The sequence below is a fragment of the Mobula birostris genome, chromosome 21, assembly GCF_030028105.1.
Source record: "Mobula birostris isolate sMobBir1 chromosome 21, sMobBir1.hap1, whole genome shotgun sequence".
Taxonomy (NCBI): domain Eukaryota; kingdom Metazoa; phylum Chordata; class Chondrichthyes; order Myliobatiformes; family Myliobatidae; genus Mobula; species Mobula birostris.
In genome coordinates this window covers 34,793,777-34,818,881 of record NC_092390.1, presented here as the reverse complement: position 1 = coordinate 34,818,881, position 25,105 = coordinate 34,793,777, and the positions used below count along the sequence as shown (strand labels likewise).

Sequence of the window (25,105 nt, the reverse complement as noted above, 5' to 3'; positions counted from 1 at the left end):
GTTCAAGAGCTGTGAGATAATGTTGCAGTTCTATAATACTCTGGTAAAATCACAATGTGAATCTTCTGTTCAATTTCTGTAACCTCATTAAATGAAGGATGTGGAAGCTTTAAAAAGGGAGCATAGGCTACCCTTCTGCTTATCCACCTAATATGACAGACACTCGCTTTCAGTTTAAAACATTTCAAAAAGGGTTGATAGCTATAATCTATAAACGGTTATTGAACTCATGAATGATATCTAATGAGAAAATTAAACGCGCCTGGGAATCGGAATTTCAAGAGTCATTTTCAGATAATCAGTGGAGTAAAATTTTTCATTAGGTTTACAACTCATCTAGTTGTCCCCGTCATTCCTTAATACAGTTCAAGGTAGTGCATCGGGCCCATATGTCAAAGGATAAACTAGCGCGTATTTTCTCCAATATCAATCCTACTTATGACAGATGTAATACTGAACTGGCCACTTCAACTCATATGTATTGGTCTTGTATAAAGCTAGATAACTTTTGGAGAGATGTTTTTAAAACACTATCAAAAGTTTTGGATCTGGAGCTACAACCGAATTTGCTACGGCAATTTTTTGTTTGTTATTTTTTGTTTATATAGTGTAGTATTTTTTTTTCTCCATTTAAAACTTAATGTTTTTTTCTGTTCTATTCATAAACTGGTAAGAGGAGAACTGCTATTTCATTTTTTAAATTATATATTTTATACTAGTTTAACAATATCTATGATTTTGACAATGTCTATCTTAATCTCGGTTTATATTGTTACTGATATATATATATATATATATATATTTGAGATAATTCTCCTCTTGATTGTATTTATGCTCCTTTTAAATCAATAAAAAGATCAATAAAGAAAAGAAAGGGTGCATAGGAAATTTACCAGGATGCCATTTGCATTAGAGAACATGGCTTATGAGGAAATATTAAGAGAAGCTAGGGCTTTTCTCTTTGCAGTGTCAGAGAATGAGTGGCAAATTTATAGAAGTGTAAAAAAAACTATGAGTGACATTGATAAGAGTGGGCAGCCAGGGTGGCAATGGCAAAAAGCTAGAGGACACCTGTTTAAGGTGAGTGGAGGAAATTTTAAGGCAGCGGAGGGCAGAGCTTGATATTATAAGGACTTTTAAGAGACTCTTAGAAAGGCTCATAAATGTTGGAAAAATAACAGGTTACACGCTGTGCAGTCTGTAATGGTTAGATTGTCCGTGGAGGTTTAAGTCTTATACACCTTCAATCTTTCTCCAACCCGAGAACGCTGAATCCATGCTGCAAAGAATGTGCAGCTTCCATTCCATTCATTTAGTCAAAGCAGACACGGACTCCACTTCAATTCCCACTTATATTCATAGAATACTACATTAAACAAACTGATGCTAAAACCGGTCAGGACTTGGTTGTATTTATTGTAATTTCATACACTCAGCTTTCTTTCTTTTCAGATTTAATTGAATGCCCAGAGAATGTCTTTGAAAAGAAAACACAGGGGTTAGGTATAGTTACAATAAGGTTGTTTTTTTAAAATTAAATCTACACAAATAAAATTCTCATTCAAAAACAAAATATAAGAAGTAAAGAAGTCCTGCAAATCTGTCCTTAGATCCAGTGGAATCAATTCACTTTTCAAACAACAGATCAATGCACATGGGTAAATAATCAATCAATAAGTAGTGCTAAGGGGAGACATTGCGCTAAGAGAAATAGACACATTTTACAAAGTCAGTTCATCTTTAATTATCATTACGGTCCTCTAAGGAAAGGCGTAGCTCACAGAGAGCACTGAGATATTCTTCATTGCCAGGATCAAACTCTAAGGCCTTTTCAAAACATTCAATAGCTTTGGACTTGTTGTGAACCAGCTGATGCAGTAGCCCTCTGGCACCAAGTGCCATGCTGTCATGTGGATTCCTATAAAGTTTCCTGTCTGCCAATTTCTCCAAATGCTCATAACACTGTTTCCACACCTTTGAATCATTCTTAACTCTCAGTGCTTTCTGGAACAGTCTGATGGCATTAAATTCAGACCTCCTCTGGTAAAATTGAAATAGGCCAGCCTGTAAACATATTTTCTGCATACTTTCTGGACGAATATCAACTAATTTCAACAGATCACTATAGATCTCCTCTGCTTTGGAACACTCTCCATTTCTAATACAGATATCTGCAAAATCCAGTTGTGATTTAATAGCTGACTTTGGACGGTGCTCAAATGCCTTTCCAAAGTGATACTTGCATTGATTGAACAACTCAGCTTTTTGTTGGAATTCAGGGCTCTGAGGATCCTTACTCAGAGGATTGACAATCAATTCAAGTAGTTTGCTTCTGTAACACATACCTAATTGGTCATGCAGGACACTAGAATGTGGGGAAATTTCTAATGCTTTCTTCAACAATGTGATTGCTTTTTCCACATCTTTTTCTTTTCGGTAAAATTTTGCAGCATTGCGAAGCACTTTTGGATAATCAGAGGTTTTCTGCAATGCTTGTTCAACTAATTCATTTGCTTCTTTTTTTTGCTTGAGCTCCTGAAGTTTTAGAGCCAACAGAACCATGGCCAGCGATTCATTGGGATCAAGCTCTAGTACACGACGCAGATGCTTCACTGACTGACTCTGTTCACGATTCTCTCTGGTTCCAGAAATGGCTTCCAACCGAAACAGTACAGTGGCATATCCCATGACCCATTGCACATTATCAGGATCTTCTTCCAGAGCCTTTTCAAAGCATTCCTTTGCTTCCTCATAATATTGAGCTGTAGATCTTAACAATGACCATCCCTTCTCCCCGTACACCTCAGGGATCAATGCTGTATAGCGAGGGCCATCACTGAGCGGTTTACAGATCATCTCCAGCTTGTCCAGGTAGGACTGGGCCTCGGTCAGTTGTCCCATGTGGTAATGCACCCAGGCAAAGTTTCCATAGGTGACGATGATGCTTCTTTCAAATTTATCTTTGTGGTTCTCTCTCCAAATCTTTTCAGCTTCCTTCAGATTTTGAATTGCTTCTTCATAGTTGCCCTGCAGGCAGTTGACAAAAGCGAGTTGGTTGCAGGACTGATCTTTATACTTCAAATTTAGACTTATAGAATCTTGCAATCTGTACATCATATCTTCCAGGTCAATGGTTTCCTTCTGGGGGCTCCATGTGAAGTGACACTGAAGCTGATCGAGCTTCTCTTTCAACAGATCTCTCGGTGTGTTGCTGTAAGAGAACAATATTCATGAAAATCCATCTCTGACCTTCACTCCCAAAAGCAGTCAGCAGATCTGTCTTACTGGGTGCGTTCCTCACCTCATGTCATTGTACTGAGTGTGGTAATGAAACTGATGCAGGATTACATGATGATAGGATTGAGAAGTAGGTGTGGGCAAGACTCTGTGTCTCTGTCAGCACTTGCACTGATGGATGAGCTAAACCTTGGCAATGGAAGCTGGACTTCAGTCTTGCTGGGCCTCATTGCCATTGGACCATGAAATTACACTGTTGGGAGGAGCAATAAAAGACCTTTCTCACATCAAACTGCAATAGAAATTCACCTTCTCCTTGGACATGCATCACTATGCCTGCGTTCCATGGTCCGAACCAAAGTGTCTGCTGCAGGGACAATTCCAGTGAAGGCCAGTTGGAAGAGGTTTCTGTATTTTCCCCAGCACTTCTATCAACTTTATCCTAGCACTGCTGTAGGCCACCTCCAAAAAACCTCCAAGTGGAATGGAGCTAATCTTCAGAACTAATAGAAACTGTTCAACTATTGAAAATTGCCGAAGACTCAATCTGACCAAGTGTGAAGTGTTGTACTTTAGCGGGGGTCAAATGTAAAACGAGAGTACACAGTTGACTGGAAAACCCTTCATAGTGTTGTTGTACAGAGTGATCTTGGATTCCAAGTCTGTAGCTCACTGAAGCTGACAGCACTGGATGATTGAGTGCTGAAGAAGGTACATGGCATATTTGTCCTTATTTGTGGAGCTGCTGAGTTCAAGAGTCAGAAAGTTACGTCACAGATTTATTCATTCATTTCTGGTCATTGCAGTTTGAGAGGATGTGGAGGTTTGCAGAGAGTGCAGAAGAGGATCACCAGGATACCTGCATGTGCTTAAAGGAGCGGTTAAGAATCTTGAGCTGTCTTCTCTGGAGCAGCAAATCAATGAGGGGAGAGACCTGATGGAAGTTTATATGATTATGGAAAGCATAGAGTAGACAGCTGCTTTCTTTCTCCAAAGACAGAACGTCAAAATTTGAGGGCATACATTCAAGCAGAAAGGAGGCAAATTCAAGGATGTGCAGGAAAACAGAGGTGTTTAAATGCATGATTGTGTACAGAAGGGAGGGATATGGATTCTGTGTAGACTGAAGGGGTTAGTTTAATTAGAAGTTTTATCACTTGTTTAAAGCATTGATTTAATCATCTAATCTAGTAACTTCCATAAAAATATTCTTATAGATTCAAAGCAATTAGATAGAGCATTCAGACTTCACTGTGATACTAAATAAGCCATCTTCAGAGGTGTTCATCACCCTTTCTAATTGTAATTTGAAGGCCTGTTATGAAGGGAAATTTTTAAAATGAAATCAAATGATCAGCTCACTGACCTGTTACTGCTTAGATGTTTACAAGAGGAGCTTCAGAAGCACAGTGTGGGCTATACACAGATATCTTCAGAGTGCGGGCAATCTGAGTAAAGGGACTTCTGTGAGTTTGTTCTATGGCATACCATCAACATAGCCTTTTGGCTCCACAGTGCGACTTTGGTGAAAGTTAATAATTCAGTGGTGAGGCTTATCTGACACTGTCGACATCAGCGGTGATAAGGCAAATTGTTGACAGGGGAATACACAACAAATGCAACAAGTCAGCAGGCAGATCCAACAAGTGGTTATGAATACAAACAGCATTTTGGCCCATATTGAGGAAGTGTTAGTTTAAGAAATGGAATGTTTTGCAAGGAGTATTGCAAGGTTACATCTAGAATACCGCTCAGATTTTTGGATACATTAACTAAAAAAGGATATAATTGTAGGCAATACACCTGGCTAAACCCTGGAATGAGGGAATTGACCTACCAAGAGAGGCTAGAAAGTTTGAAGATATTTATTCCTCTTTTGAGGAATGACGAGTGATCTTATTTACACAATCAAGACCCTCAGTATGCTTGACCGGGCAAATGTTGAGAGGAGAATCAGTGAAAAAAAAACACAGACGCTGTAAAAGTAAGGCAGAAACCAAAAATGCTGGATATAGTCTGTAGGTTCAACTGGGAAAAGCTGCTTCTCAATCTTCTGGGTATTGATTCCAGAAATTTCTGTAGATGTTGAGATGTTGTTACTAGGGTGGAAGAGTCATGAACAAGTGGTCATGCTAACAAAATTAGGGGCTGGGTATTTGAAACTGTACTGCGTAGAAATTTACTTTAGGGAATCCCTAGAACTGTCTGCCCCAATGGAGGAGCAGGCCAAATTATTGGTTATGGTTGCAATGGAGACAGTCAAGTATGTGAAAGAAATATCAAGGAATTTGGGTCTTTGGAGAACTGATACAAATGGTCTGAGGTCAGCGTTGATTGATCTGCCATAATAATATTCAAAGACAGGACATAACTTGAGGGCCCTGGTGGCTAACACTGCACCGATTGGATATTTTTTTCTGTTGTGTTTATTGTTCAATGTGGGTGTGGGGAATTACGATGGTAGGATTGAAGAAGAGGTATGTAAATCTCAGTGTGTGCATGTGTGTGCATCCACGCACGTGTGCACATGTGGGCTTAAACTGATAAATATTCTACATCTCTGCCGCTAAGCCTGTTCCCTGATCATGTCGGTCCCCTCCCACCCCTGCCATTGGACCATGACCTCTCTCTGGGCTGGAGGAACCCTGAGGTGCTGTCCTCAAACTCAGCTGCCCACACACATTCATTTTGATCATGAGTACACATTGGACTGGTGTAAGAATTATTGTCCGAACCCATGTCTCTACAGCAGATACAATTCCATTGAAGACTGGTATCAAATACAACTATGCCATTGCCCCAATAGCTTTCTCAATCTTCTTTGCAGCACTGATGAATGCCCTCTGCAACAAAATTTCCTTGAGATTCAAGATAATTTTTCAGAGATAACATTAATTGCTTATCCTATATCAATTTGTCTGAAATACAGTCACCTGAACCTCAGCAATAATCTGCAATGTGCCAACACTGGCTGCTGCCTTCACAGACTCAGTGGCCAAGCTGCAAGCCACTGGAAGTCAATAAATGACTACCGTTGCTGAAAATCTAAAATACTGAAAATTCTGGAAATATCCAGCAGGTTTGTAGGAAAAATCCGTTAGCAGGAACAGAGCCAGTATTTCAGTTTGAACATCTTTTGTTAGCATCAGAAAGGAGACAAAATTAGTTAGCTGAGCTTGCAGGCTGGGTAAAGTGAGAAGAGATGCCATTGTGAGGGTAAAACTAGGTTGCTGCAGGGTGACTTGATCAAGGAGTGAATGGGAGAGGTTAGAGAGCAAGAATATAAACAAAAAAAAGTCAAAGGATGTTGTGTTGTGAAAATGCTTAGCTGGAGGAGTCCAGTGGGGAATAAAAAGGAAAACGCAAAACAAACAAGGTGGATTAATATCACAGATAAATGACAGACGCAGGAAACTTATGTTTGAACGTTATTTTCCACTGAGGTTGGGTGGGACTACAACCAGAGGTCATGGGTGAAGGATGAAAGCTTAAATGTTTAAGAGGAGCATGAGGGAAAACTTCTTCACTCAGAGGGCTGTGAGATTGTTGAACGAGCTGCCAGCACAAGTGGTGCATGTGAGCTCGATTTCAACGTTTAAGAGAAGTGTGGATGGTAGGGGTATGGAGGGATATGGTAACGGTGGATGAGAGAGGGCAGTTTAAATTGGTTGGCATATACTAGATGGGCCAAAGGGCCTGTATCTGTGCTGTACTTTTCTGTGACTCTAACATCAAGAAGTCAAAGTAAGCATAATAAACTGAACTAGCTTATCCCTGCTGTCCAATATGCTTCAGAGACTATATATTAGCTAGTTCCTGGCGCTGTAAAGATGACACCATATACCCTTTGCAAAGTCATCCAAACTCATCGGAAGAATAAACTAATAAACTTCAAAGTCCTCTCCCAGGCTAAAATCCCCAGGAAGCTGCATGACCATTCATGACTCCTGAAGCATTCATGTTATTCTGAGCTTTGTCAAGAGAATATCTTTCCAGGTGGAAAGAGAGAAAGCAGACACAAGAAACTGCAGATGCTGGAATCTGAATCTGCTGGCGGAGCTTAGTGGGTTGAGCAGGACCTCCGGGAGTATGTACTACAGCCCTGATGCTGGAGTTTGATCGGAAATACTGTATCAACAATTGTTTTCCACCTACAGATGGCGCCTGACTGGATTGTGTCGGTGTTGCAGACAGAAAGGTTCAGGAAAGTGTTAAAAGCGTTCCTGAAAGCTTGCAACGTCCCCACTGACTTTTGGGAAACTCTGGGCCAACAGTCTCAACACAAAGAATTCAGGATAGTACCGAGAACCTTGACCTATACTGTGGAACACACTGAAGCCTAGTGCCAGTTACGGAAGGAGCATAGACAGTGAAATCAAGTCTTCCTTAATCTCAAGGAGACTGCCCAAGAGGAAACATTTATTTGGCATTAAAACATATTTCATTACAATGCTGTACAGGAAAACATATACCCAGAGAGAATAACAGTGTTCTTTACCTCATTTTCTCGATTGAAGGAACCACCTCAAATTCCTTTTACACTTCTAATGTCGATCTAATAAAGAAGGTATTCAAAGCTTTGTAATTCTCCAGCTCAGTTACTTGTAAGTTATTTCCTTAATGTGTGTGTGTGTCTCTCTCCCTCCCTCCTATGACTGTCTGTGTTCTTGTGAAAAAGTTAAACAAGCTGCAAGTCAGTCGGGGGACAACATCATAGCCCCACCTCGTTTAGGCGCTCTTAAAGTGACAGTCCACAGTAAATGAAACCAGTGGGTACGTAACACGGTCTCAGGAGCTGTGAAGGTTTCCTGGTTATGTGGATGCATCTCTGGCAGTGTTTTAGTTGAAATATGTGTGCAGTGGTCCTCAGAGTGCAGGATCTGAGGAGTCAGGAGCATATAGTAAATGTTAGGGCAGGGCGATTTCAAGTTTAATCATCAATCGAGTAAGTTTTTAAGGGATATCTGCGTAGATTTAAAGCATTTGGCTGGAGCTTTCTGTGTTAGTTGAGGTAGTGAATGAACCATCTGGGAGGGGCCCACTATCCCCATTGTCTAGATGTATTTGGGAAGCCTGTTAATAAACCAACCATCTAAAAAGAAATTTAACTCTCTTATCTGGCACAGCTTGCATGTATATGAAAAGATGTTCAGCGACCACAGCATCGATCCTGCACAATGATCTTTGGTGCAGTCAATCTGAGGTAAGGGGGCTTCCATGCTTTGCATCTGTGCCAGACACTCAGCATTTGGCTTTCGCTTCAAGTTTGCAATACTGGGACGAGTCAGGTAAATCAGCGGTGTCTTATCTGACAGTGTTGTTAGTATTGGTGAGGAGGAGGCAGGTAGATTGTGCAGAAGGTGTCACCACCTGCAGCAGCTTGAGCTGTGTATTTTTTGAGCCTGGTCGGTAGGTGTGGTGCCTTCAGGAGGCTGGGAAATTTGTGCGTGGCATGTTCAGAGTGGAGACCACATTGCAGTCTAAGTGTGAGCGGGCAGAGCAACATAGTGCCGGTTAGGCAGACTAAAAGTAGTCAGGAATCCACTGCACTAAACTCCCTCTGGAGCAGACACTTCTTCTACACTGTTGTTTTGAGATTATGGGTCCTCAGAAAAGTTTAGTCAGAATTAAGCACTGAGGTAGAGAGGACTGCACCTATCATGGTTCCCCATGACATGCTCATCCAGTAAGTCATGATGTATGTGATCCATGAACATTTGATCTATATTTTGTGACCAATGCTCTTTGTGACTTTTATAAGTGACTTTGATGAAGATGTGAAGGTGTGGATTAATAAATCTATACTTGTACTTCTTCCTCCCTTCCCCCCACCTTCTTACACTGACTTTTTATCTTCTCTTTCCCACTCTTGATGAAGGGTCTTGGCCTGAAAGTTTGACTGTTCACTATTTCCATAGATGCTGCTTGGCCTGCTGAGTTCCACCAGCATTTTGTGTGTGTGTTCCTTGTATTTCCAGTATCTGCAGATTTTCTCATGTTTGTAATTTTCCAGAGAGATAGGAGCAGTGAAGGGAGCTCAGCCATGGGAAAACAAAAGAGTAAGGAGAAGTTAGAACAGCAGAAATGGAAGATAAAGACAACATCCAACAAAAAACAAGCTTAAAGCAGGGCAAAGTGTCAAAATAACAAACCTGGAGGTATTGTGGCTGAAGGTTCAGAGAATTCACAACAATTTATATGAATTTCTGGCACAAGGAGATTGATCCGGTGTGAACCAGTTACTGAAGGATAGAGACATAGAACACTACAGCACAGAAACGTGCCCTTAGTCTGTGCCGAAACATTAATCTGTCTAGTCCCATTGACCTGCAACCAGACCATAGCATGCCGACCCATCCCATTCCTGCTCCTATCGAGATTTCTCTTAAATGTTGAAACCGACCACTTGTGCTGGCAGCTCGTTCCATGTTCCCTCCAACATCTGAATGAAGAAATCCCCCCTCATGTTCCCTTTGTCATTTCACATGTCACCTTTCACATTTCACGTTTCACCTTTCATCTAGTTGTACTCTTATCTAATCTCAGTGGAAACTCCTGCTTGCATTTACCCTGTCTATACCCCTCATAATGTTGTATACCTCCATCAAATCTTCTCAGTCTTCTACGATGTGGGAAATAAAGTCCCAAGCTATTCAACCTGTCCGCATAACTCAGGTTCAGAAGTACTGCAAGATCCTTCTAAATTTTCTCTGCATTCTTTCGATCTTATTGTCATCTATCCTGTAGGTAGGTCATTAAAACTAGACACGATACTCCAAATTAGGCCTCACCAAAATCTCATACAACCTCAAATAACTTCCAACTTCTGTACTCAATACATTGATTTATGAAGGTCAATGTGCCAAAAGCTTTTGTTATAACACTATTTACCTGTAACACCACTTTCAAGGAATTTGGATCCATATTTCCAGATCCCTCTGTCCTACCATACACTTCAATGCCTATCACTCTCCCTGTAAGACCTGCCATGGTTGGCATCCCAAAGTGCAACATCTCACGCTTATCTGCATTAAATTCTTTCTGCCATTTGTCAGCCCATTTTTTTCAGCTGTTTGCGATTCCTTTGCAAGCTTTGCTAGTCTTACTCGCTCCCCCTCCATGCCAAATCTTGCTGTCATTTGCAAATTTGCTGAACCAATAAACCACATTATCATCCAGATTGTTGATATAGATGACAATAACAATGGACCCAACACCAATCCCTGCAGTACAACTCTAATCACCGGCCTCCCGTCAGAGAGACAAACATCTACAACTAATCTCTGGTTTCTGCAAAGCCAACTTCTAATCTTACTTATGACCTCATCTTGATTACCAAGCAACTGAACATTTTTGACCACCCTTCCATTCAGGATGCTGTCAAATGTAGACAACATCCACTACCTTGCATTTATCAACTTTCGTGGTAACTTCCTGGGGAAACTCTACAAGGTTGGTTAGATGCGGATTATCATGCACAGAGCCTCGTTAGCTATCCCTCATCAGACACTATGCATCCATTGAGCTTTTCAAATAAGTGATGGCATCACATAATTAATCAGAGACCAAGTCAGAGGTCAAGAAAGTAGGGGTGTCCTTTGATTGTAATCAAAGGAGACTTTAACACGTCTAGACTGGGCAAATCTAATTTACTGTTAAATTGGATGATGAATTCATTGTATGTGTACAAGTTCCTTTTTAAAATCATTATGTTGAGAAATAAGTTATACAAATATCAATTTACTGTCTCATTTTGGTCAATTAGAAAATGTTTATTAATCATTTTACAAATGAGCCTTTGAACAACAGTGACTATATTAGAACAATGCATTAAACAATCTAATGAGGAAATTTGTCAGGACTTTTCATTTGGATGTGTTTGTTGTAACTTTATACATTCAACTTTCTCTCCAGATTAAAATGAATGCCCAAAGAAATGAACTAAACTTGATTTGTTCACAGGACCAGAAGTGTCACTATCTTTGTAATAATCACAGGGATTAGATATAGTTTCAATAACGTTTTTTAGAATAACATTTTCTGAATAAAACTCTCATTCATAAACAGAATATATTTAGTACGACATCCTGCAAATCTGTCCTCAGATCCAGTGGAATCATTTCACCCTTCAAACATCATTTCGGTCCTCTAAGGAAAGGCGTAGTTCACAGAGAGCACTGAGATATTCTTCATTGCCAGGATCAAACTGCAAGGCTTCTTCATAACATTCAATAGCTTTGGACTTGTTGTGAACCTGTTGATGCAGTAGCCCTTTGGCACCAAGTGCCATGCTGTCATGTGGATTGCTATAAAGTTTCTTACCTGCCCATTTCTCCAAATGCTCATAAGCACTTTTCCATATCTTTGTGTGAATTTCAATCTGCAATGCTTTCTTTAGCAACGTGATGCCTTCAACTTCAGACTTCCTCCGGAACAGATAAAATAAACCAGCCTTCAAATTTATCGTCTGCATATTTTCGGGGCGAGTGTCATCTAATTTCAGCAGATTACTATAGATCTCGTCTGCTTTGGAATACTCTCCATTTCTAACACAGATGTCTGCAAGATCCAGTTGTGATTTAATAGCTGTCTTTGGACGGTGCTCAAATGCCTTTCCAAAATGATACTTGCAATCATTGAACAACTCAGCTTTTTGTCGGAATTCAGGACTCTCAGGATCCTTACTCAGAGGATTGGCAATCAATTCAAGTAGTTTGCTTCTGTAGCACATGCCCAATTGGTCATGCAGGACACTAGAATGTGGGGAAATTTCTAATGCTTTCTTCAACAACGTGATTGCTTTTTCCACATCTTTTTCTTTTCGGTAAAATTTTGCCGCATTACGAAGCACTTTTGGATAATCAGAGGTTTTCTGCAATGCTTGTTCAACTAATTCATTTGCTTCTTTCTTTTGCTTGAGCTCCTGAAGCTTTAGAGCCAACAGAACCATGGCCAGCGATTCATCGGGATCAAGCTCTAGTACACGACGCAGATGCTTCACTGACTGACTCTGTTCACGATTCTCTCTGGTTCCAAAAATTGCTTCCAACCGAAACAGTACAGTGGCATATCCCATGTTCCATTGCACATTATCAGGATCTTCTTCCAGAGCCTTCTCAAAACATTCCTTTGCCTCCTCATAATATTGAGCTGTAGATCTTAGCAATGACCATCCCTTCTCCCCGTACACCTCAGGGATCAATGCTGTATAGCGAGTGCCATCACTGAGCGGTTTACAGATCATCTCCAGCTTGTCCAGGTAGGACTGGGCCTCGGTCAGTTGTCCCATGTGGTAATGCACCCAGGCAAAGTTTCCATAGATGATGATGCATTTTCTTTCAAATTCATCTTTGTGGTTCTCCCTCAGAATCCTTTCAGCTTCCTCTAAGTTTTGAATTGCTTCTTCATAGTTGCCCTGCAGGCAGTTTACAAAAGCGAGTTGGTTGCAGGACTGATCTTTGTACTTCAAATTTAGACTTATAGAATCTTGCAATCTGTACATCATATCTTCCAGGTCAATGGCTTCCTTCTGAGGGCTCCATGTGAAGTGACACTGCAGCTGATCGAGCTTCTCTTTCAACTGATCTCTCGATGTGTTGCTGTAAGAGAACAAAATTTATGAAAATCCATCTCTGACCTTCGCTCCCAAGAGCAGTCAGCAGATCTATCTTGTTGGGTGCATTCCTCACCTCATGTCATTGTACTGAGTGTGGTAATGAGACTGATGCAGGATTATATGATGACAGGATTGTGGTGTGTGTGTGTGTGCGTGCGTGTGTGCATGTGTAGATATACCAAGCCTTGGCAATGGAACCTATACTCCAGTCTATGTCTTTGTTCCTGAAACCACTCTGTTGGCAGTTTCAATGAAAATACATTTCACACATCCAGCCGCATTACAAATCAATCTCCTTCCTGGTTATGCATCATGTGTTTCCAATGGGAGTGGAGGAGAAAATACAATAGAGGCTGTTAGATAGTGTTGTGTATGTGGCCTGGCTTCACAACAATGCTATTAATAAAAATGCTGGAGACGGGAGCTAAGTTTCATGGTGCTTTGCTGGTAGAAAACCGAACTCTGAACACACACGTACAGATCAATATGAGCCTAATAGCGCATGCAACGATGTGCAACGACTGCAACATAAAGTAGTCCCATATTATACAGTAGGCTATAGGGTACTCTCCTCCCCTTTTATTTTAATAGTGTATTTAGTAAACAAATAAGACCCATTTATAACTCAAGTCCCTGCGGGGACTCTGCCCACTGTGCCTTTCTTCTCTAGATGGTGATTATGTACCAGCGGGAACAGAAGAAATAAGTGAAGCTGTAGCAAAATTAGTCATATTCCGCAAGAGGTGTGATGCATTTTTTGTAGCTTTGGTTTCCAAAAGAAGTGGTTGGTGATCTGCTGTCTCTGCTAGTTATTCAAAAGTCAGGGCAATCCAATGATTCACAGATAGATCAGTAATTTACCAGTGATCTCTCACCGTTTGAAGAAGCAGTTGATCGAAATCCTGTCGTTCATTCCATTGTTCTTAAGTTGCTGTTAAGGTACAGTTTTGCTGATATTAAGGATTACCTGCAGTGCTATCTGTCTGGCTCATGAGGGAGGATTCCTTCAGATGCACATTCAGCACAAGATGTAAAAATACGACAGAAACCTTCCAGTTTGTTGCCAGAATTCGCCTCTGTTTTGATGCTGTTTCCCAACTTCTTTGTGCAAAAGAAGACACGTTAGCTGAGGATTCAAAATATGTACGTGAAAAAGAACTTCCTTGCAAAGGATTAACTGTATGATTCTCAATGGAGGAAATGATTGGTTCAAGATTTACCTTGTGCGAAAGCTGTTCTGATTGAATGGAATTGATCTTGTCCAAGAGCTTTTAAGGGATGACCAATTTTCATGGATCTTTCCCAAGGAAGTTGTTCAGGAGAAGATGGAGATGCTGGTCTTTTCGGAGATTTAAGCTTATTGAGAGTCCGCAGATCTTCCATCATCTGTTAACAAGTAATTTAATTGTGCAGGTGGAGGTTTTGTCTTTTGTCTGGAATTGGAGCAGGGTCATTAGGTTTCCTCCTTAGTTTCCTAGTCATTATCGGCTTTGCCTCCATAGAATTTCCTGTGAGTTCCATTGTTAGCCTCTTGTTCTCAATCATCTTTTTCTTTTCTTCTAACTTAATTGTTTTATCTTCAAATTCCTTCACTGCTGCTTCCTTCTCTTTAATATAATTCCTTTCCACTTGTTCTGTCTCCAGTTGCAGAAGCAGCTCTGCATTTCATATTCTCTCCTTGTATTGTTGATCTAGTTTCTTCACCCTTTTCTGATACTCCTGCAAAGTGCCTTCCTGTAACTGCTGTAGCTGTCTTTTGAGAGATGTCAATTTCTCCTGGTACGTCTGCTCTTTTACTTCCAGGTAGTCTTCATCATCATGCTTATTGGCAATATCTGTCCCTCTTGCATCCTTTATATCTCTATCCGAGTTGCGGCCACGGGTACTGTGTTCGGCCTCATCGTCAAAGCTGTCTAGCTCCTCCTCGTCGTTGTAATAGTCACCAATGTGTGAGAGGAGAGCTGCGGATATCTTCCCCAATGATCTGCCCTCCTTTGTTGACACATCTAGTACCTTGATGGTGTGCCAATCCAACTGAATTTTCCTGAGCCATTCACATCCCAGCAACGGTGGTCCTCCCTTTTTCAGTACATAGAGGATCAGTTGCTGTGTTTTACCTCCATGGGTCACTGTCACTTTAATTTTGCCTTTGGGATGCACTTTCTGTCCTGTGTAAGTCTTTAGCAGTAGTTTAGTTCGTTTCAGAGGTATGTGAGAAAATAGTCGTTTGTAGTCCTGTACAGCGATCACTGTTAAAGCTGAGCCTGTGTCCAACTCCATTTTCAGTCTCACGCCTGCCTCTTGTGGAGTGATCCATATTAGTCTTCGATCATCTGTCTCTTTCACGCTGTGATGTTGCAGACAAGACAATTCACTTTCATTGGAGTCGTTTTCATCAGAACTGCCTTCTTTCATTTTGTGTACCTTGTTGTATTTTCCTTTCTGGGGTTTCTTGTTTCTCTGTGTTTCGTCCTTTTCCTGCTGTTTACGAGCTTTGCATACTCTGCCAGTGTGGCTCTGTTTGCCACAGTTTCTGCATTCTTTGTCTTTAAACCAACAGTCCTCAGGGTCATGTGACATGTTCCCACAAGAGTAACATTTCTTTCCTTCATTTCTGCTCAGTGACATCTTATTCGTAGTATATTCCAGAGATTTTTGTTGTATCTCTGAAGCACCTCGTGCAGCTATTTTGAATAATATTGCAAAGTTCAGTACCTTCTCTAAGGTAAAGTCTTTTTCGCACAGGAGCTTCTGTGTGGTTTCACAATGCATGCCACACACTAACCTGTCCTTCAGTGCGTCCGATAGACCAGCTCCAAATTGACAATGTTTTGATAATTTGTGCAATTCAACACAATATTCAGAAATGCTTTCATTTTTGCTCTGGTTCCGTTTGTGAAATTTAAATCTTTCAGCAATAACCAGTGGTTTGGGATTTAAATGCTGTTGGAGAGTGCCTACTATTTGCTTGAATGTTTTGTCAGCTGGCTTTTCAGGGGTTAATAAGCTCCGTAGCAGCCCGTATGTTTTTGCTCCCATAATATTAAGTAAGACGTTGGCTATCTTTTCATCATTAACATTGTTAGCATCACAATATAACTCCACTCTTTCAATGTAAGTTGCCCAGTCTTCAATGCTACTCTTAAGTGCATTGAATAGTATTTCTTCAATCGAAGAGCATTGAAGAACCAAAGATTGTTCCAATCATCGCCATCTTTTTTATGTTAATTTAGCCCTGTTCTTCCTTTTTTTTTGACTCACGTGACCTTTTTGCTAGCATCACAAGCGCACTCCATCTAGGTGTGTGTGTGTCGCTCCTTTCTATCTCCCTTTTGGGGCAGGCAGACCCTCAGCCCCTGGGGGTCAGCGCCGGCTGTGGTCTCGGCTGGATGTGCTGTGGCTGTGACTGTGTTTCTTGGTCTCCTGACGTTCCCAACACCGGCTGTGCTCCCACTTCCTTTCAGACTTGCAGCCTCGCTCTGCCTCCTTCTCTCGCTCCTTGGCTCGTTCCTTGCACTCTTCCTCTGAGTGCCGTTATCAATTAAAAAAACAGCATTCCGATATGATGTAAGTTCATTAACCTCATCACCGATTTATTATGTATGTAGCCTGGCTACACAACAATGCTATTAATAAAAACTCTGGAGACGGGAGCTAAGTTTCATGGTTCTTTACTGGCAGAAACTGAACTCTGATTCAGATCAATACGCGCCTAATAGCGTATGCTCAATATGCGCCTAATAGAGCATGTAACGACGTGTTACTACAACATAAAGTAGTCCCATATTATACAGTAGGCTATACGTTACAGATAGGCACATGATTATGTAGAGAATGGAGAAAGACAAAAGGGCTTAGTTTAATTAGACGTTTAATCATTTGTTTAATTAGTTCAACATAATAATGTGGATCAGCTGCCTGTTTCTGTGCTGCACTGTTCTCTGTTCTGCCTGTTCCTGTGCTGTACTGTTCTCTGTTCCTTGACAGCTGTTGTCAAATCCAGATGAACCTCAATGACTCTATGTATGTTATTTTGATTTTAGGTGTAAATTTAATCTTCTAATCTAACAACTTCTATAAAAAATTCTTGTAGATTCAAAACTTTCAGGTAGAGGACAATGAGTGAAAAAAAGCAGATGTTGGAAATCTGAAGTAAAAACCAAAAATTCTGGATATACTCTGTAGGTTCAACTGGGAAAAGCTGCTTCCCAATCTTCTGGGTATTTCCAGAAATTTCTGTAGATGTTGGGATTTTTCCACTAGAGTGGGAGAGACATGAACAAGTGGACAAACTAACAAAATAAGCAGCCGGGTATTTAAAACTGTACTGTGTAGAAATTAATTTTCGGAAATCCCTAGAACTGTCTGGCCCCAATGGAGGGGCAGGCCAAATCACTGGTTATAGTTGCAGCGGAGATAGATAAAAATGTAAAAGAAATATCAAGGAATTTGAGCCTTTGAGAAACTGATACTGAGGACAGTGTTGATTGATCTGCCATGATGGTATTCAATGGCAGGACATACTTGAGGGCCCTGAATTGATTTGTTAGTTTTTCTGTTGTGTTTATTGTTCAATGTGGTTGGGGGAAATCGCGCACACACACATGCGTGCTTAAGCTGATAAATATTCTAGATCTCTGCAGCTAAGCCTGTTCTCTAATCAAGTCGGTTCCCTCCCACCCTTGCTGTTGGAGCATAAACCTCTCTCTGAGCTGGAGGAACCCTGAGGTGCTGTCCTCAACTCAGCTGCCCACACACATTCATTTTGATCATGAGTACACATTAGATTAGGTTAGATTAGACTATGAGGACATGCAGTCCTCTTTTTTTGTCATTTAGTAATGCATACATTAAGAAATGATACAATAATCCTCCCGTGTGATGTCACAAAAACACAGGACAGACCAAGACTGGAAAACTAACAAAACCACATAATTATAACGTATAGTTACAACAGTGCAACAATATCATAACTTGATGAAGAACAGTCCATGGCACAGTAAAAAAGTTCAGTTTCTCGAAAGTCCCACATCTCACGCAGACGGGAGAAGGAAGAAAACTCTCCCTGCCATGCCCGACCACAGTCCAACTCTGAGTCGTCCGAAAACTTCGAGCTTTGATCAGCCCTCTGACACCGAGTACCGAGCACCATCTCTATCCGAACGTTTCGACCTCAGCCTCGGTCGCCAGCAGTAGGCAAAGCCGGGGAGTTTGGGGCCTACCCTCCGGAGATTCTCGATCGCACAGTAACAGCAGCAGCGAACCAGGCATTTCAGAAATTTCTCCAGATGTTCTTCTGCTTCTCATGTCTGTCTTCATCAAATCAGAATTGTCTACGGCTCCTATTTAACAGATACAATTTCATTTCACCGGAGAGGTGCGTGCGCTGCGTTGCGCTGCCATCTTCTCCTCCCGCCTAAATTACAGTGGGCTGGTGTAAAAACTATTGTCCAAACCCATGTCTCTACAGCAGATACAATTCCATTGAAGACCAGTATCAAACGCAACTATGTTATTGCCCCAATACTTTTCTCAATCTTCTTTGCAGCACTGGTGAATGCCCTCTGCAACAAAATTGTCTTGACAGTCAAGATAATTTTTCAGAGTGAACATTAATTGCTTAACCTATTTCAATTTGTCTGAAATACAACCACCTGAACCTCAGCACTAGCCTGTAATGTGCCAAAACAGGGTACTGCCTTCACAGCCTACAGAGAGGAAGTCATCACCCTGACACAGTGAAGAAAACAACCTCTCCCTCAATGTCACAAAAACAAAGGAGCTGGTTGTGGACTACAGGAGGAATGGAGACGGGCTAACCCCTATAGACATCAATGGATCTGGGGTTGAGAGGGTGAACAGCTTTAAGTTCCTCGGTATAACCGTCACCGAGGATCTCACGTGGTCTGTACATATTGGCTGTGTGGTGAAAAAGGCACAACAGCGCCTCTTTCACCTCAGGCGTTTGAAGAAGTTTGGCATGGCCCCTCAAATTCTAAGAATGTTCTAGAGGGGCACGATTGAGAGCATCCTGACTGGCTGCATCACTGCCTGGTATGGGAACTGTATTTCCCTCAATTGCTGGACTCTGCAGAGAGTGGTGTGGACAGCCCAGCGCATCTGTAGATATGAACTTCACACTATTCAGGACATTTACAAAGACAAGTGTGTAAAAAGGACCTGAAGGATCACTGGAGACCCGAGTCACCCCAACCACAAACTGTTCCAGCTGCTGCCATCCAGGAAACCGCACTGCAGCATAAAAGCCAGGACCAACAGGCTCCAGGACAGCTTCTTCCAGCAGGCCATCAGACTGCTTAATTCATGCTGATGCAAGGGTATTTCTATGTTATATTGACTACCTTGTTGTACATAATATTTATTATAAATTACTATAATTGCACATTGTACATTTAGATGGAGACGTAATGTAAAGATATTTACTCATCATGTATATGAATGATGCAAGTAATAAAGTCTGTTCAATTCAATTCAAGATTCAGTGGCCAAGCTGTAAGCCATTGGAAGTCAACAAATGACTATCATTGCTGGAAATCTAAAATACAGAAAATCCTGGAAATATCCAGCAGGTTTATAGGAAAAATCCATTTGCAGGAACAGAGCCCATGTTTCAGTTTGAACATTGTTTGTCAAAATCAGGGAGCAAACAGATTTAGTTAGCTGAGCTTACAAACAAAAAAAGACATAGGTCAAAGGATTTGGTATTACAAAAATGCTTAGCTGGAGTCCAGATGGAAATAAAAAGGAAACAAAAATGTAAAACAAACAAGGTGGATTAATATCACAGATAGATGACAGATGCAGGAAAATTATGTATGAAAATAACTTTCTAGTGAGGTTGAGTGGGACTACAACCAGAGGTCATGGGTTAAGGGTGAAAGGTGAAAAGATTAAGGGGAACATGAGGGGAAACATCTTCAATCAGAGGGTTGTGAGCACGTGGAACAAGCTGCCAGCGCAAGTGGGGCATGCAAGCTCGTTTTCAACATTTTAGGGAAGTTTTGGATAGGTATATGGATGGTATGAGTTTGGAGAGCTAGGATCCCAGTGGAGATCGATGGGAGTAGACAGTTTAAAGAGTTTGGTATGGACTAGATGGATCGAAGGGCCTGTACCTGTGCTACAATTTTCTGTGAATTTATGACTCTAACATCAAGATGTCAAAGCTAGCATCAAAACAAAATTAACCTGCTGTCCAATATGCTTCAGAGACTGTATATTAGGCAGTTCCTGGCACTGGAAAGATTGCACCATTTACTCTTTGCAAAATCACCATAAGTCATCGGAAGAATAAACTAATAAACACCAATATCCTCTCCCAGGCTAAAATCCCCATCCTTTAAGCTGCATGACGATTCATGACTCCTGAAACATTCATGCTATTCTGAGCTTTGTCAAGAGAAAATCTTTCCAGGTGGAAAGAGAGAAAGGGGATACAAGAAACTGCAGGTGCTGGTATCTAGAGCAACCAATTATCTGCTGGAGGAGCTCAGTGGATTGAGCAGCACCTCTGGGAGTACGCACCTGATGCTGGAGTTTGGTCCAAAACATTAACAGTTATTTTCCACCCACAGATAGTGCCTGATTGTCTGTGTTCTTCCAAAAGATTGTGTCGATGTTGCAAATAGAAAGCTTCAGGGAAATGTGAAAAGCCTTCCTGAAAGCTTGCAACATCCCCACTGACCCTTGGGAACCTCTGGACCAGCAGTCTCAAAATGGAGGAGAATTCAGGATAATACCGAGAACCTTGATCTATACTGTGGAACACACTGAAGCCCTGTGCCATTTACGGAAGGAGCATAGAGAGTGAAATTAAGTCTTCCTTTACCCCAAGGTTAAGTGGAAACATTTATTTAATATTGAAATAGGTAACCATTACAATGCTCTACCGGTAAACATATACCCAGAAAGAGAAACAGTGTTCGTCACCTCATTTTCTTGATTGAAGGAACCACCTCAAATTCCTGTTACAGCTTCACCTCCACATTCAATATTGAGCCAATAGAGAAGATATGCAAAGCTTTGTATTTTCCAGCTTATTTTCTTGTAAGGTGTTTCCTTAACGTTAAGGGAATTGATGCTTCGAAAGTGCAATTCAAGTGCAGCTTTCTTCCTTGAATCCAAGGTCAGTATGCATGCTGACTCCAAATTATCTGAGCCAATGATAATCACAGCCTAGTTTCGCAACAAGCAATGTTCAAGCTGATAAGTTGATCTGATTACTACCTGGTTGTTTTCGTCTTTTGAACCCACATATACTTTGCTTCTATAACTTTACACGGACAATAAATTTCTCTTTGTCAGGCTCTGTAGGAGCCATGTATCCATTATTTGTCTGTATTGTATTTTGTGCTCCACTTTTTTTATAAGTAATTTGTCGTGTGTGTCAGGGCGTGGTAGAAGTGAAGAGTACGGTGAGTTTAGACAAGGTAGAACCAGAGAAGCAGTCAGATTAATATTTTTTGTTGAATGCTGAAGTACCTTAAACATGCTGAAATGCTCTTAAATATGTTAATTTAAATACTTATGCCAACTCTTGAGATTGTTAACATCACTATTATAACATTATTATACCAGTTAGTATCTTTGTACTGCTAGTTTTAGTTTCAATCATTTTTTATCGTTGCAGTCTGCATTCGGTAAGATTTCTAGAAGGATAGCTGAAACGTAGTAGCTTTGATTGCCTCAGAGCCGCCAAGGGTTCCTACTACATGGATTTACCTCTGGTAGTCTGGTAGTTGAAATGTGTGTGCAGTGGTCCTCAGAGAGCAGGCTCTGATGAGTAAGGAGCATATAGTAAATGTTGGGGTGATTTCAAGTTTAATCATCAAATCGAGGAACTTTTGTGAGTTATCTGTGTAGATCTGAGGTATTTGGTTGGAGCTGTCTGTGTTAGTTGAGGTGGTGAATGAACCATCTGGGAGCATTCCTCTGTTCCCATTGACTAAATATATTTAGGAAGCCTATTAAAAGCTAACCCTCTAAAAAGAAAATGAACTCACTTACCTTGTACAGCTTGCATATATATGAAAGGATATTCATAAAACAGAGCGTAGATTCTGCACTCTGATCTTTGGTGCAGCCAGTGAGGTAAGGGGGCTTCTGTGTGTTGGGTCTGTGCAAGTCTCTCAGCTCTTTCTTTTACTTAAGATTGCAGCTTTGGGGCAAGTCAGGGAAATCAGTGGTGCCTTATCTGACAGTGTTATTGGTATTAGTGAGGAGGAGGCAGGTAGGTTGTCAGGCTGAGTACACATTCTGAGTCCTGTGGGAGTTCATGTTAGCTCGCACTGTTCCAGGAAAATCCCATGTGCAGAAGGTGTCACCACCTGCAGCAGCTTGAGCTGTGTATTTTTTGAGCCTGGTCGGTAGGTGTGGTGCCTTCAGGAGGCTGGGAAATTTGTGCGTGGCATGTTCAGAGTGGAGAACACATTGCAGTTTAAGTGTGAGCCGGCAGAGCAACATAGTGCCGGTTAGGCAGACGAAAAGCAGTCAGGAATCCACTGCACTAAACTCCCTCTGGAGCAGACACTTCTTCTACACTGTTGTTTTGAGATTACGGGTCCTCAGAAAAGTTTAGTCAGAACTAAGCACTGAGGTAGAGAGGATTGCACCTATCATGGTTCCCCTTGACATGCTCATCCAGTAAGTCATGATGTATGTGATCCATGAACATTTGATCTATATTTTGTGACCAATGCTCTTTGTGACTTTTGTAAGTGACTTTGATGAAGATGTGAAGGTGTGGATTAATAAATCTATACTTGTACTTCTTCCTCCCTTCCCCCCACCTTCTTACACTGACTTTTTATCTTCTTTTTCCCACTCTTGATGAAGGGTCTTGGCCTGAAAGTTTGACTGTTTACTCTTTCCATAGATGCTGCTTGGCCTGCTGAGTTCCACCAGCATTTTGTGTGTGTGTTCCTTGTATTTCCAGTATCTGCAGATTTTCTCGTGTTCGTAATTTTCCAGAGAGATAGGAGCAGTGAAGGGAGCTCAGCCATGGGAAAACAAAATAGTAAGGAGAAGTTAGAACAGCAGAAATGGAAGATAAAGACAACATCCAACAGAAAAGGAGCTTAAAGCAGGGCAAAGTGTCAAAATAACAAACCTGGAGGTATTGTGGCTGAAGGTTCAGAGAATTCACAACAATTTATATGAATTTCTGGCACAAGGAGATTGATCCAGTGTGAACCAGTTACTGAAGGATAGAGACATAGAACACTACAGCACAGAAACATGCCCTTAGTCTGTGCCGAAGCATTAATCTGCCTAGTCCCATTGACGTGCAACCAGACCATAGCCCGCTGACCCATCCAATTCCTGCTCCTATCGAGATTTCTCTTAAATGTTGAAACCGACCACTTGTGCTGGCAGCTCGTTCCATGTTCCCTCCAACATCTGAATGAAGAAATCCCCCCTCATGTTCCCTTTGTCATTTCACATGTCATCTTTCACATTTCATGTTTCACCTTTCTCCGATGACACCTAGTTGTAGTCTTACCTAATCTCAGTGGAAACGCCTGCTTGCATTTACCCTGTCTATACCCCTCATAATGTTGTATACCTCTATTAAATCTTCTCAGTCTTCTACGATGTGGGAAATAAAGTCCCAAGCTATTCAACTTTTCCCCATAACTCAGGATCAGAAGTCCCGCAAGATCCTTCTAAATTTTCTCTGCATTCTTTCAATCTTATTGTCATCTATCCTGTAGGTAGGTCATCAAAACTACAGACGATACTCCAAATTAGGCCTCATCAAGAATCTCAAACAACCTCAAATAACTTCCAACTTCTGTACTCAATACATTAATTTATGAAGGTCAATGTGCCAAAAGCTTTTGTTATAACGCTATTTACCTGTAACACCACTTCCAAAGAATTTGGATCCAAAGTGCAACACCTCACACTTATCTGCATTATATTCCACCTGCTATTTGTCAGCCCATTTTTCCAGCTGCTCGAGATCCCTCTGCTGGATTTGCTAATCTTCCTCGCTCCCACTCCATGCCAAATCTTGCTGTTATTTGCAAATTTGCTGAACCAATAAACCACATTATCATCCAGATTGTTGATATAGATGACAATAACAATGGACCCAACACCAATTCCTGCAGTACAACTCTAATCACAGGCCTCCCGTCAGAGAGACAAACATCTACAACTAATCTCTGGCTTCTGCAAAGCCAACTTCTAATCTTACTTATGATCTCATCTTGATTACCAAGCGACTGAACATTTTTGACCACCTTTCCATTCAGGATGCTGTCAAATGTAGACAACATCCACTACCTTGCATTTATCAACTTTCCTGGTAACTTCCTGGGGAAACTCTACAAGATTGGTTAGATGTGGATTAGCATGCACAGAGCCTCGTTAACTATCCCTCATCAGACACTGTGCATCCATTGAGCTTTTCAAATAAGTGATGGCATCACATAATTAATCAGAGACCAAGTCAGAGGTCAAGAAAGTAGGGGTGTCCTTTGATTGTAATCAAAGGAGACTTTAACACGTCTAGACAGGGCAAATCAAATTTATTGTTAAATTGGATGATGAATTCATTGTATGTGTACAAGTTCCTTTTTAAAATCATTATGTTGAGAAATAAATTATACAAATATCAATTTACTGTCTCATTTTGGTCAATTAGAAAATGTTTATTGATCATTTTACAAATGAGCCTTTGAACAACAGTGACTATATTAGAACAATGCATTAAACAATCTAATGAGGAAACTTGTCAGGACTTTTCATTTGGATGTGTTTGTTGTAACTTTATACTTTCAACTTTCTCTGCAGATTAAAATGAATGTCCAAAGAAATGAACTAAACTTGATTTGTTCACAGGACCAGAAGTGTCACTATCTTTGTAATAATCACAGGGATTAGATATAGTTACAATAACGTTTTTTAAAATAACATATTCTGAATAAAACTCTCATTCATAAACAGTATTCTGAATAAAACTCTCATTCATAAACAGAATATATTTAGTATGAAATCCTGCAAATCTGTCCTCAGATCCAGTGGAACTATTTCACCTTTCAAACATCATTTCGGTCCTCTAAGGAAAGGCGTAGTTCACAGAGAGCACTGAGATATTCTTCATTGCCAGGATCAAACTGCAAGGCTTCTTCATAACATTCAATAGCTTTGGACTTGTTGTGAACCTGTTGATGCAGTAGCCCTTTGGCACCAAGTGCCATGCTGTCATGTGGATTGATATAAAGT

The 25,105-nt window shown here is 40.9% G+C and overlaps 2 protein-coding genes across 8 annotated transcripts in view; both read right to left on the bottom strand.

Annotated features, from left to right (window-relative positions):
• LOC140185717 (interferon-induced protein with tetratricopeptide repeats 5-like) overlaps nucleotides 1–7,902 on the bottom strand; it is a 71,490-nt gene extending 63,588 nt beyond the window's left edge. For 3 of the 4 annotated variants that reach the window (XM_072239270.1, XM_072239272.1, XM_072239271.1), the window contains exon 1: nucleotides 7,736–7,902. Coding sequence is in view for 1 of the 4 variants with exons in the window: in XM_072239273.1 (XP_072095374.1) it covers nucleotides 1,741–3,211; nucleotides 7,736–7,740 (1,476 nt within the window). In the remaining 3 variants the exon portion in view is untranslated. Of the gene's footprint in view, nucleotides 1–1,402; nucleotides 3,212–7,735 lie in introns of those variants that run through there. The other variant, XM_072239273.1, reaches the window with a different exon arrangement.
• A 3,137-nt stretch (nucleotides 7,903–11,039) lies between these two features.
• The window catches only part of LOC140185718 (interferon-induced protein with tetratricopeptide repeats 5-like), a 33,957-nt gene continuing 19,891 nt past the window's right edge, over nucleotides 11,040–25,105 (bottom strand). For 3 of the 4 annotated variants that reach the window (XM_072239275.1, XM_072239276.1, XM_072239279.1), the window contains exon 2: nucleotides 24,509–25,105. This exon is cut by the window's right edge and continues 1,284 nt beyond it. In XM_072239275.1, the coding sequence (XP_072095376.1) occupies nucleotides 24,919–25,105 (187 nt within the window). In that variant the 3' untranslated portion in view covers nucleotides 24,509–24,918. Of the gene's footprint in view, nucleotides 12,837–24,508 lie in introns of those variants that run through there. The other variant, XM_072239278.1, reaches the window with a different exon arrangement.